The sequence below is a fragment of the Populus alba genome, chromosome 8 (genome assembly GCF_005239225.2).
Source record: "Populus alba chromosome 8, ASM523922v2, whole genome shotgun sequence".
NCBI classification, from domain to species: Eukaryota; Viridiplantae; Streptophyta; class Magnoliopsida; order Malpighiales; family Salicaceae; genus Populus; species Populus alba.
In genome coordinates, this window is record NC_133291.1 from 6,236,153 (window position 1) to 6,249,552 (window position 13,400).

The window sequence follows — 13,400 nt, forward strand, 5'->3', positions numbered from 1 at the left end:
CATTCGTCCGCGCTCCAATATAGATCGGACTATTTTTTTTCTAAATTTTAAAAAAAAATATTGAGTATAAAGATTTTTTTGGTAATATTATAAAATCCAATTAAGTAGTTTGATTTTAAAACTTACTAACCTGATTTCTTGTCTAGCTTGAATTTGGAATTAAATTGTATGTAAGTTGATTCTCTAAGAAAGAAAGATAGCTTATTGTATGATATAAGCGAGAGCTGAATTATTCAATTTAATATATCCGAAGACAACTTAGATGAACATAAAAAACATGACATAACTTTTAAAAAAACTTTAAGAAGATAATTTTTTTATATTGAAATGATGTTAAATTGAATCGACCTCGGTCACCCTACGATCTAAGTCATGCACTTCAAAGAATTTAATAACTTTGTTATTTTTATAAATTACTTTTATTTAATTTTATGATAACATTAGATACTTTTAAAATCGAGTATTAACCCTAAAAACACATTTATTTAAAATTGTGATAACCCCATACAAAGGAGAAAAAAATAAACTATGAATTCTTTTTTTCAACCAATTTAATATTGAATAAAAGTGAAAAAAAAACAATATTAGATTTGACGAGTAAATCCACTAAATCCATAAATTGTATAACCCCGGTTAACACGTCAAACCCGCAAACCCGCAAATATACCCCATTAGAATTAATAACTTGTCCCCCCCTTAAAGTATTGTTTATTTAGCTATATGATAAAAAAATAGATGATCGCAAAATCGAGCGTCAATCCAATATTGAGACTTTTTATTTAAGATTATGATAATCTCATAGAAAATAAAATAAATTAAACTATAAAACTCAATTATCAGACAGTTTAACATAAAGAAATGAAATTAAAAAAAATGAATTTATAAAAAAATTAAACTTTTCATACACGTCAACAACCTATGGACTTTCTAAAACTTAATAAATGAGTTCAATTAGAAAAAAAAGAAAAAAAAAAAGGTACCCCGCTAAACCCGCAAATAGGAGCAACTAGGATTATTTTGCAAAGCTCGCAAACCGGGTTATTAACTTCACAAAGTTTGATAACTTATTTTTTAAAAATTTAATTTAACTAAATATTTTTAAAAATAGACCATATTGTGATGCTGAGATATTTTTCGATGCTAACCTAATGTTAGGATATTTTTTTGATATTATAATAACCATATAAAGACAAATTAAAATAAATTATCTTCTCTAAATTTTAATAAATACATTATATAAGGACTAAACTAAAACAAAAATCAATAACAAAAAAAAAAGTTAAAATACAAAAAAAATAAAAAAAACAACACTATGCTGATGGATGCGAGGAAACATTGTTTCCCCGCATCTTTTAACTTTATTTATAATATTCACACAAAAAAATATTTTTTAAAAGTCTTTTATAAAGTTATTCAAACCTAAATAATAACTTATAGATCATAAAAAAGCTTAGCATCATTATTTTTTTTTAAATAAAACGTCCACTTACATAAAGAAAAGAAAAAGTAATAAACAGGGGCCTATCAATTTTTAAATTTTGTCTATTAGTTAAAAAATCGAAACGTTTATCCAGAGTCTATAAATATAACGTTTACCTATCGCTTTCTCCACCTCACTCTTTCAGCAGTTCCATTACTGTTTGAGCTGCAGCTCCTCTCTCTCTCCGCAGATCAGATCGAAATCTTTCAAAGGTATCTCCGCGAAACCCTTACTCTTTAGATCTCAGATTTACTTACATACAGAATCGATGCTGCCGAGTTTTCCTTTTTAACCACTCTCACTTAGATGCCATATTATTCTCTTCTCTAATTTTGAAAATTCACTTGTTGATTGGTTGATAATTGACTTGTTTTGTTAAGATCTGCTATTTTTCTTGGCTTTTGATTCATACATTTCTCTTGTTTTAGCTGGCTTTCGTATCACTGTATTTTAAACAAAAAAAAATCGAAATTTTGGATAGGATTTCATGGTCTGTGGTGTTATTCAACCCGAATTCTGGGGGATCTAGATTGATATAAATCACTGAACATTGGTGTTGAATTGTTTGTGATTTCTGCTTTCATTTAAGTTTTGGGTCTGGTTGTTGATTTGTGAGGTGTGCCTATGCATAATTCTTGTTTGTTTTTTTGTTTTGGGTTTTTTTGCGCGCTCTAGTTTCATCGTGTATTTATGTGTGGTAAGCAATCGCGTTTGTTATGACGTGAGTGTTAGCTAGCTACCTAGGAAGGGATTGAGAAGGGTGGGGGGGTGTATAAATAGGAATGCATAAATAATTAAAGTATGGTGTTTGTTTGTTTAAAAGAGTGATGGTGAACTTGTTGATTTCAACTGGCAATTTGGAAATTGGTTAATGGGTCTCTAGATGTTTTAAGTTACCAGGCTGCGATCAGAGTAGGTGATGTGGGTTATTCATGATGCTTTTGTTATCATTCTTTTTCCATATTGTGATACATGCCATTTCCCAGAATTTATTTTCTTTTTTATTTTCATTCTTTGTTCATTTTGGCGTTTTGCTTTTGTTTTTGGCTTGGGAAACAGGGTTTAAATTTCCTTCTCCGTAAAGTTTAGATATGGGTCGTGGAGTTAGCGCTGGTGGAGGGCAGAGTTCATTGGGCTATCTGTTTGGGAGTGGAGAGGCTCCAAAACCTGGCACAAACAATGCCCAAGCTGCTCCAAGCGAGAGCCTGCCTGCAAAAAACTCGCCTCCTTCCAAACCCGCTGCAGCTCCTCAGCCAGCAGATATCAATAAGCAGGTTCCTGCTGGTATCAACAGTACTTCTACAAACAACTATTTAAGGGCAGATGGTCAGAACACTGGCAACTTCATCACGGTATGATTCTCCAAACCTTTGCTCTGGGTGCAATTGTATCAGTTGTCCATACTGGTTTGGGTGGATAAAACTTGCTTAGATTCATGACATGCCACTGTTATCTGTGATGAGATCTCTAAAGGATTCATCTGTCTTCTGGAAATGGATAGGCAATATCCTGTGAATGATTAGGAACTGTCTCAGAGGCATAAATATACAAGGAAGCATGCCATTGTCCTTGTAACTACCAAGCTGCATTTTTGTTGCCCAAGAAGAATGAATAATACTTCTGGGTCAAGTTCCAGCAGGGTGATTTTTTTGTGGTTTTCCATGCCTCCTTTAGATGTCCCTTGGAGTCAGAGTACCTCTGCATTGATTGAAGATAGGGCTCCTATTCTTAGCCCTAGGCATATCCAAGCTTATGAAAGCAGTTCTCTGTCTCTCTCAATGCATGGGTTATAGGATAATGGGTAACCAGATATTGTTCATGGTTTACAATGGACAAGGCTTGAGAAATAGATACTCATACAAGCCGTCTGTAAAATAGGGACCCAGAAGTGGCTAGATGGGTAGGATAGAGGCAGTTAACCATTTGTTTCGAGGTTGGGTGTGGATTCCTAGAGTGAGGTAACATAGGAACTGAGCAAGAACTACTTCCAATTATGCTCTTGGCATTCTGCATTTCCAATCTACATGTTTCTGACCAATGTTAGCTATATGTATTCTTGTGGTTTCATTTGAACTAGATTCAATGGGTACATTATGAAAGTTGAAAGAAGGTGGAGTTGAACTACATGATTTGCTATTGCTAAAATTAACTACGGTGCTCTAAAAACTATTTCTGGAATTTTCTTTAAACAGCCAATTAAGCTACTTGCTCAATTTCCTTATAACTGAATTGTATTTCATGAAAGACAAAATGGTGTTTCTTGTAGTTGTTGTTAACAACCTAAAAACTGTTTCTTTTGTTCAGGATCGACCTTCAACCAAGGTCCATGCTGCTCCTGGTGGTGGATCTTCTTTGGGATACCTCTTTGGTGGTGGTAGCAACTGACACATGCCATCATGTCTTCATATGGAGTTCTGTTTGTCAATCCTTGTGAACCCGTAGTTTGAATCAAACCATGCTTTCATCTTCAATATAATCCATGCAAATTTGTGGGATCCTATGGTGTAATATATAGGTGTTATCTTTGTTGTTTCAACTATTCAATCAAGATCGTGGGATTTAGATGCCTGGGCATCTGTATGTTTCTAATACCCCAGCCAGTGTTTTTTATTTTTTTAATCTCTCTCTCACTTCCTTTACTGGTCTTTTTTGTTGTTTCTTTTGGATTACTAGAACAGTACCAACGTATTCCTCTGATAGCTCCAGGTATCATACCAAGTGTTGCGAGGGGGTATGGTTCGTGCAATGCATCGGTGGGACGAATCTCAATTTAAGCGTGTCCTTTTTGACAATGGAATAATAAAATTATAAGATGAGAAGAATATTAAAACTTGAGAGCAGTTGGCATTATTATTGGCCTCTCTTGATCCAATGGACGACAACTGCCGCTCGTGAGCAATGAGAACAAGTTGTCTGAAGCAGAACAACTCACTACCAGGTTTGCGGTGCTTGTTGCCCAAAAGTAATCAAAATTCTTGTAAAAACAAGACCGAACATACGATAACTAACATCAGACAATACCAATCCATGTTTGAATCCAATTATCTCTCCAAATCTTGAATTCTGTGAGATATTGTTAAAAAATAAAAGGGAGAAGAGTTCCATGAACTCAGTTGATGAGACCCCCTGGTCTAATATTAAGTTGCATTTGTATTTGGTCAAGAAAAGGGTGCATTTCTTTGGGTTTTCACTTGCCTAAGAAAGCGTGCATGTTCTACAATGCTTAAAGATGTCCTTCATGAGTTTTGGGGGGGAAAGACGAAGATATTGGAGAAGCCTTTCGCTGTGAATCTCGTTTTATTATTCCAAAAAACCTCCTCCTGTACATCTCGCATACACACACAGTTACACGGCGAGGTGGTTGTAAGAAAGATGCATTAACCCTCCACCCAAGCACCTGCAAATGCTGCAGGTCAAGGCACATTTTGAATCGGAGCAGCGGGAGCGGGAGTTATACCCCATTTTCTGCGGACATCCTCCAAATCCTCTTGAAAGTGCTTCTCATAATACACACACATGAGATCTGTGCTCTGCATGCCAGCTCGAATGGCCCATGGGAAGTAATGCTGGAAGAACAATTTCCTCTGCTTCTCCGTAAATCTAACTGTGCCTCCCACAACAGACATCAGGCACATCGGAAGGTACATTTGCTCGAATTCAATCACCTTGAGCGCTGACTCGCCGATTAAGTTGGTGGGCAGGCCAAAAAGGGTGTGCCAGAAATCATGCACCTCACGGGCTCGCATTGCAACATATGCCAGCTCTTCCGTTTCCATGAATCGCACTGGTGGACGGTCATCCGGGGAAAAGTTCCTGGATCCCATGAATCTTGCATAGGCAGCACCAAATGTATTGGCTGGCAAATCCCACGCATGCCCCACTTCAGCAGATATGACACGAGGTCTCTCCAAGAGAACTGCCTATCATTCAAAATTATAATGAAAAAAAAAAAAAAAAGAGTGAGGTGGGTTCTTTATGATGTAATACGAAGTTCAATCATCAGGTGCCTGCCTGTTCATCCATTTGAAAGTAGTCACGGTCATAACAAAAAAGATACAAAAAAAATTTTTAATCCCGTAAGACTTGCAAAGCTACATTCATTTTTCACCCATGACATGCTTCCCTAAAAGCTTTTTAAAAGAAATCACTTGGATCTTCATGATAAATGAAGAGCCCAGAGATCCTGTCAAATTCAGTTTGCCTGACAATATATATGTATTAATTGGCATAAAAAGAGTTTCGGCCATGAATAATTCACAACTAAACAAGATTGGATCGCATAAAAATGTGTTCAGGATTTTACTGATTAATAATTTAATTCAGTAATTATAAACTACTACTACCAAGGAAACGGATGGTGAATAAAAATGAAATGTGGGCGGGAAGAAAAGGAGACTCACTCTTCCTTCAGGGCTCTTTTTCATTCTCTCAACAACTCTTTCAAAAGCAGGTTTTCCAGTTGTTTCTCCAAGCGCCGCTATCAAATCCGCCCTTCGTGGATCTAACAACGCACCCACAGCGGAACCAACCGCAACCGCCGCCTGTTGCCAACTATTCAGCCGGATTTTACCTCCTCCTATCATTGCTTGCTATTCTCCCAGATACAAAATATATACACTTTACTCTTCACGCATGTATGAGAGGAGAAAGGGGAAAGGAGGAAGGGGAAGACCGAAGACGGTGGTTTTCTTTAATTAGAGGTGGATCAAAGAAGAGGGAGTGGGCCTTCCTGGATGTTCTTTCAAGCCCAGGAGCGGGCTTTTTTTTTTTTGATTGCCTGCATGTTCCTGGACTTTCCTCATGCGGATACACACACTTTAATCCTTTCGCACCTTCTACTCTTCTTGCATTTTGTTATCGTTTCTTTCTTCTCTCTTTTCAACATTATTGTATTGTTTTTTCAGCAGAGTTCTCTGTCATATACAGTGAAGTAAAAAGATTCCGGTATGATTTTTACAAATTAATTTATTTTCTTATAAATATATTTTTTTAAAAAAGTTTTTTTTGAGTGATTTTTACTGATTATACTTCTAACATAAAAGTCATTTCAACTTATTTTTATCTATTCAAGAACAACCTTTTTTATACCACGATTCAATATCAAAGGCACGTATTTTTTATACGTCATTTCAAAAAGATTCAAGGTCCATTGTTGATTTCTTAATTTTCTATTTACTATAAAAGTGGATCGAATTCATTTATTATTTACTTGACATGACTTGAGAAAAATGATTTCTTTTTACCTTAAGCTTATAATTTGACATTTGTTTTTTTTTTTTTAAATAATTTATGATAAAGATAAGTTGAAATAACTTTTAGATTAGAAGAGTGTTTGGAAAAAATGATTTCAAGTTTTTTTTTTTTTAACGATGAGATGTAATATAAGTCGGGATTTACAAGTTAAAAGTTAAAATTCTTAACTTTTATTAAATCAATATTTAAACTCAAATTTGTAACAAACTTTTAATATCTGAGTCAAGAACTATTTCTAATTCAATTATATATATATATATATATATATGGCTTTTCCAACGAGTAAAATGTCAAAAAATAAATTAAATCATTTTATACCAAACATAATCTTACTTCAAACAAACACAAGTTTATAGCAATTTTCATTTTGCCAGTAAAGTTTTGACATGAGATTAAGAGTCTTTGACTATAAAATGATATAAAATCACAGTAATATTATTAATATTAATAAAAATTAAGATTATAAAAAATAAGGGAAAGAGATAAATTAAATTATAAGAATGATGATATATTCAAGAATTTGAATTAAAATATTTTATTTAGGTGTTGAAATATAAAAATAAATTAATAAATAAACATAAAAAAAATATAAATAAAACTGTTATAAAAATAAATTTCACAAAACTAAAAGTAGCAACGAGTAATATACAAAAATATATTAAGGTCCTTGGAATTGCCAGGTGTTGGCGGTGGGTCTGGAATGTCTGGGCACACACCATGCCACAAGCCGAAACCTGGTTGGGCCAACCTCAATTTGGGCTATGGGCTGTTTCTGGAAGCTAGGCTTAGCCGAAGGCCAGTCGGTGCATAAGCTGGTAGCAAGACCTGGGCTTGATGGCCCGACCAAACCAGAGGGAGTTCGGGGAAATCTAATTGAATTTGAACCTGTTTTACTCTCAAATCGAATGTGCCTTGAATACATCTTATAATCAGGATTATATTCTTGTCATTATTTGACTTTTTCCTTGATGATTCGCATTTGAGAGGCCTATTATGGGCATTGCTTGTTTAATGGATGAGTTGTGGTTTATAGCTGTGGAGGTTAATCTGAAAATCAAACACGTGGAGCGAATGATAAGAAATTAAGTCCTGGCTAGCACAAGTCAAATAATGTGCTAATTTGTACTAATTTCTCTCTTGAAAACTTAAATTGATGCGTGACAGTTGCCACTGGGGGAAGAAATTAGTTTCGTGTGTGGAATCTTATTATTATTTTTTTTAATATAAATATTTAAATTAATTTGATGTAGATCTTGATTAATTTTATAAGTTTTAAAATTAACTATCATATAAATCTCTAATATTAATTATATTAATAACCATAAGCTCGAATCTGAGTGAAATCTTATTTTTTAATAACATGTTCTAATTCATTTATTTATTCTACCAAAATAATATTTATTTATAATAATATAATATAAAAATAAAAGAAACTAAGAGATTTTCATAGTCTGATAAAAAGAAAGAGCAGGTAAAAGAAACTTGAGTGGTATATCGTTTCTCCGCTGGAAACTTGTGTTTTCGGGCTGCTCCTTGTTGTCCAGTTCCATTCTCGTTTTGTTCTGAAAAAATAAATTAATGGAAAACAAGTTAAAGAAATCAGGAATACACACAGACTTTTGATACGAGAATTAATAAAAAGGGTTACTTCCCATTTATCTCCAAGAAACCACTGAATATTACGGCACACGGAAATATTAATATTCCATTTTCATCTCCTTGGAGATGGAAAATCACGAGCTAGAGATCACGGTGGATGATATGAGCAGTGAAGGAAAACAAGACCAATGTGTGTATAAAATTTATTTATGTATGTTTTCATGACTAAATACGTCATGGATCTAGAATATATTAAAATAAAAACTAAAAAAGAAGGAGAATTCAGTGTGCTCATTAGATATAAAATACTATTCATCTTCACAATATAATTATCATTTTATCATTCTAAAAAGAATGAATTATCTTGTTTTTTTGGGTAATGAGATCTTTTGACATGTTTAATTAATTATTATTAGATTCAAGCTTTTGAAACACAATATAATAACTAAATTGGTCTTAAAAAACATAATTTCCTTTAATTAACGTCTAGCTTTTTTGAATTTTCAACTTTTTAAAACACAACAAAATAACTAAATTACATTTGAAAGCAAAAAAATCTTTAAATGGTATCCAAGGGTTTTTTGTGTGTATTTTCTTTATGTTTTTATGATTACAATCAAGTTAATTAAGGGCACTTTAGTTTTTTTAATAAATATAAATATTATTTTAAAAACTAGTTAACGCGCATTGGATATTTCAGATTGTGGAATGCCTCCACACTATTCGGGCGACACATTCGGAAGTGTTTGGAGGCCAAATGGTGACTTATGGGGTAGCGTTCGAATCATCTCGGTGACCTTTCATCATTAAACAACATGTATGATTTATCAACATCCAATATGATATTGACAACCTTTTTTTCCCTTTTTTTCTCTTTTTTCCTCCATTTTCATGCTTGACTTTTCAAAATTTAAAGCATTTATTCAATTCATTTTTGTTTCAAATTTGACCTATATTCTTTTGATTGTCATTTTATTTTTTTCATTTATCATATATGGTCTCTATTATTCTGATTGCTATCAAATTTGCTATTTGTTATCTATCATTTTATCATTCTTAAAAGAATGAATTATCTTGTTCTTTTTTGTTAATGAGATCTTTTCATATGGTCAATTAATTATTATTATATTCAAGCTTTTGAAACACAATACAATAACTAAATTAGTCTTAAAAAACATAATTTCTTTAATTAACGTCTAGGATCTTTTTTGAATTTTAACTTTTTAAAACACAACAAAATAATTAAATTACATTTGAAAGCAAAACAAATCTTTAAATGTGTCCAAGGGATTCTTTTTTTTTTTTTTTGTATTTTCATTATGCTTTTATGGTTACAATCAAGTTAATTGAGGGCACTTTGGTTTTTTTTTTAATAAATATAAATATTATTTTAAAAACTAGTTAATGCGTGCATTGCACATTTCAGATTGTAGAATGCCTCCATACTATTTGAGTGACATATTCAAAGGCCAAATAGTGGTTTATGGGGTGACGCTCAAATCATCTGGGTGACCTCTCATCATTGAACGACATGTATGATTTACTAACCATCAATATGATGTTGATGACCTTTTTTTCCCCTTTTTTCCTCTTTGTCCCTCCATTTTCATGCTTTACTCTTTAAAATTTAAAGTATTTATTCAATCTGTTTTTGTTTCAAATTTGATCTATATTCTTTTGATTATTATTTGTTTTATTTGAAAAGAATTATATATTTTTTTTTCAATTTAATTCCCTTTTATTTTTTTCATCTATCATATATGGTATTTATTATTCCAATTGCTATCAAATTTGCTATTTGTTATCTATCATTTAGGTTTGTTGGGGATGAGACTTTGTTTAATTTTATCATTTAATACTAGATTTGTTGGGGATGAGACTTTGTTATCTTTTATTTTTCCTATCTATAGGATTATCCTGATATCATATTTAGGGTCACATGTTTGGTGAGTTAGCTCAGGTTGACCCGAATTAAATTTTTTTATTCAATTTATTTATTATTATTATCTATTTTTTTATCACATTATTAAATCAACCAAATTTCTTGAATCCATTCAATAAACTGTTGAATTTTGATTGATTTTTTAAAAAGAATATCAAAAAGATTGGTCCAACTGACACTATACCGAGTTCTACCAATGTAGAAGAGAGCATAAAATAGCATGCCGATGGAAAGGGAATATACATGTCCATTTATAGCCAGGCTTACGTAGCAAACTCATTATCGATAAGTGGACCACTAAGAAACAAGTGGGTTTTTCCATCTCATAGATCATGTTTGACAGACAGGGACGTTTCTTTTTTGCACAGATTGACAAAACAATAAATTAGGTTACCCAACTGATCAATGGTGGGTGGAAGAAATGAATGGTTCACTGAGCATACAAGAAAAGTTTCTTCCGAGTGCTCGGAAGTCAGGTCTGTTTGCATCCTGTCATTGTAACTCAAAAAGTCGGTTAACATCAAAACGAAAATAGCATAACCTTCGGGAAACTATCGACAAGTTGTATGAACTAAGATCCGAGAGGAAAGAAGGAATAATTATATTGCAGAGCTTCTTGGCGAAGGCTTTCCGTAATTGATTCTAAGATATTCTATACTTTACTGTATCCCATTTTGATTCTAAGATATTCTCCAAAGTAACCCCGGGCCGGCATCTCTCTTCATCAGAGCTTGGAGGTGTCACGATCGACACCTGTGACTCTGTACCCAGTTCCGTGCTTGTAAGAGAATACATTTATTCTCCTGTTAACATGCAAGGCTAAATTTGTAGAGAAGACAGTGATAATATCTATTTTTTCTGTAAATATAAATAGCCTGCTTAGGATTTGATTCGAGGAAAAAAATAATTTAATCCCAGCATATAAACGATCGAGTTAGAATGTTAAAACCAGACGGGAACAGATAAAAGCATGTCTGATATATATTATTAATTCGTAGCGTATATTAAACCTACCCCCCATGTTGTTCCACAAGAAGAAGAAGAAGAAGAAGAAGAAGAAACCCAGATGTATGGGCCAGTTACGTTGCATTCAACAGCTACAATCATCAAAAGAAAGACAAAACTAATGTGAAGATACATGTATGTATCATTATCAATATCAATTCCAGAAGTTGATAAACAAACAACAAGGCCCACGATATCGACACATACAATACAATCAAGTTCATCTCTTAATTTTAACAGAAAATGGCAAGAAAATTGATCATTCCGGCCCGTTGTCATGTTTTCAATATCGACCACTTGATTTTTTTTCTTTTCGTATGAAAAAAAACCCTATATATCTGCACAGCACACGTATAAGATATATTGGTTATATATCATTTAATTATAGATTAAAGACTACATAGGAACACTCGAAGATTATTAATTATCATTGTTTCAAGGGTAAGAGTACATATTTACACCCTGATTTTCATATATTAAAACTGAATTCTCTTTCCCATCGAGTTTTAAATCAGCTATGCACTTGTAAAATACTCTATGCGAAGACCGAAGAGCAGTGCAAATTAATAATTAAAAATGCACAAAACAGACAACAGCCAAAGATTTCTGTAGCAAATATGTTTACGCACAATTTCTCAAGTTCTTGTATATATGTAATGAAATGTCGTCATAGGGGAGTTTTACGAAGTGGTTCTTCTGGTAGAGAAACTGGAGCTGAAAATGACCACTAAACTCAGATCGATTGACAAAATAATTGTGGGCACGCTAGCTACTGCAAGTACTCCCTAGGGGCTAGGATGCATAGCGTGACACGACAACGTGTATATGAACAGGCCTTGGACAGCAACATGAACTGAGTATGAATAACCTTCACGCTACAATATATATAGTTTTTTTAAAAAAACTCTGCAACCGTGACACGATACCAAACAAATATACTTCATTGACAATACCAACTAGAACTAGGAGTAACTCGCTATTTAATCCGAGTTCAGGCTTTCAACACTGTTTTAATCTTTTTTTTTAAAAAAAAAATATCGAGTATACAAATTTTTTTAATGTAAAAAATTTTAAAGTATAAATTAAAAAGTTTATGGAAGTTTCTAGTTAAATAAATTGATAATTATCTATATAAATAAAAAAAGTTGTTGAAAATAACAAAGGAAAAAACTGAAAAAACTAAGAGATGAATTTATATTAAGATGTTCAATTATATAAAATAAAAAATTAACATGACTGTATTTACTTAACTTATTTATTTAAATTAATAAAAGATAAATTTACACCATAAAAAAGTACTCATGACTTAAAAGATAAATATAAATGAAATGGACTGAATAAACTCATGCTAAAAAAATATCACGCAAGGTCAAACACATCAGCAATATTATTTATAAACAAATATCTTTTATTTTAAAAAATAAACATTGTTTGTGTGTGTGTGTATTAGAATAATATCTTAAAAAATCAAACAGAAATAGAACAATTAAAAAAACTTACATTCAAAACAAGCATGCAAAACCCGTAACCTAGGTTATGAGATCGGAATAAACCCAAAGAAAAAACTTGAAGATAATCACAAAATCAATATTAAAAAAATACCTTGCAAGACGATAAGATCATACGAAGGCGAATCTCTAACAAATTAAATTATGAAAGATGAAACCAGGAAACAAAAATCAATTATACAAACAAATCTAAGAAAATAAGGGTGGAAAAAAACATTAATTAGAGGGATAAAATTTTCAATTTGAGTGTTAAATTGAATTGAAAAATAACTTTAATAAAAGGAAAAACAAATCAAAAGAATGGGGATCAAAGTGAAATAAATAAAGCAAAAAAATTTGATTGACTAATGAAATTAAAAACAAAAAAAATACTTCAATAAAAGTGGTAAGAAATTTGTTTTTAAAAAATAAGGATTAAAATAAAAAATAAAACATATAAAAAAATTACAATTGAAGGACTGAATTGAAAAAAAAAATTCTATAAAAAGAATAAGAATTAAAAGAATGAGGATTGAAATTAAAAACAAAAGGTACACATGAGAAATTGTAATTGAATGATTAAATTGAAAAGAAAAAAAAACTTGTATAAATGAAAAAAATAAATAAAAAAATG

The 13,400-nt window shown here is 32.1% G+C and overlaps 2 protein-coding genes across 4 annotated transcripts; one reads left to right on the plus strand and one right to left on the minus strand.

Annotated features, from left to right (window-relative positions):
- The first annotated feature begins 1,535 nt into the window (after window positions 1–1,535).
- LOC118062403 (protein SPIRAL1-like 1) lies at window positions 1,536–4,099 on the plus strand. 3 transcript variants are annotated; one of them, XM_035076134.2, is made up of 3 exons: window positions 1,536–1,692; window positions 2,540–2,832; window positions 3,785–4,099. In XM_035076134.2, exons 2-3 carry the CDS (start codon window positions 2,572–2,574, stop codon window positions 3,863–3,865), a joined length of 342 nt encoding a protein of 113 aa, XP_034932025.1. In that variant the 5' UTR covers window positions 1,536–1,692; window positions 2,540–2,571; the 3' UTR covers window positions 3,866–4,099. The 3 variants fall into 3 exon arrangements, with proteins under 3 accessions (XP_034932025.1, XP_073267195.1, XP_073267194.1); XM_073411094.1 differs by having other exon boundaries at window positions 1,549–1,692; window positions 2,570–2,832; XM_073411093.1 differs by having other exon boundaries at window positions 1,558–1,692; window positions 2,565–2,832.
- Window positions 4,100–4,510: 411 nt separating this feature from the next.
- LOC118062401 (ubiquinone biosynthesis protein COQ4 homolog, mitochondrial) lies at window positions 4,511–6,249 on the minus strand. The gene is made up of 2 exons (XM_035076132.2): window positions 5,881–6,249; window positions 4,511–5,400 (listed from the first exon to the last, which is right to left on the minus strand). The coding sequence occupies exons 1-2, from the start codon at window positions 6,061–6,063 to the stop codon at window positions 4,894–4,896; spliced, it is 690 nt and encodes a 229-aa protein (XP_034932023.1). The 5' UTR covers window positions 6,064–6,249; the 3' UTR covers window positions 4,511–4,893.
- Between the last annotated feature and the right edge of the window lie 7,151 nt (window positions 6,250–13,400).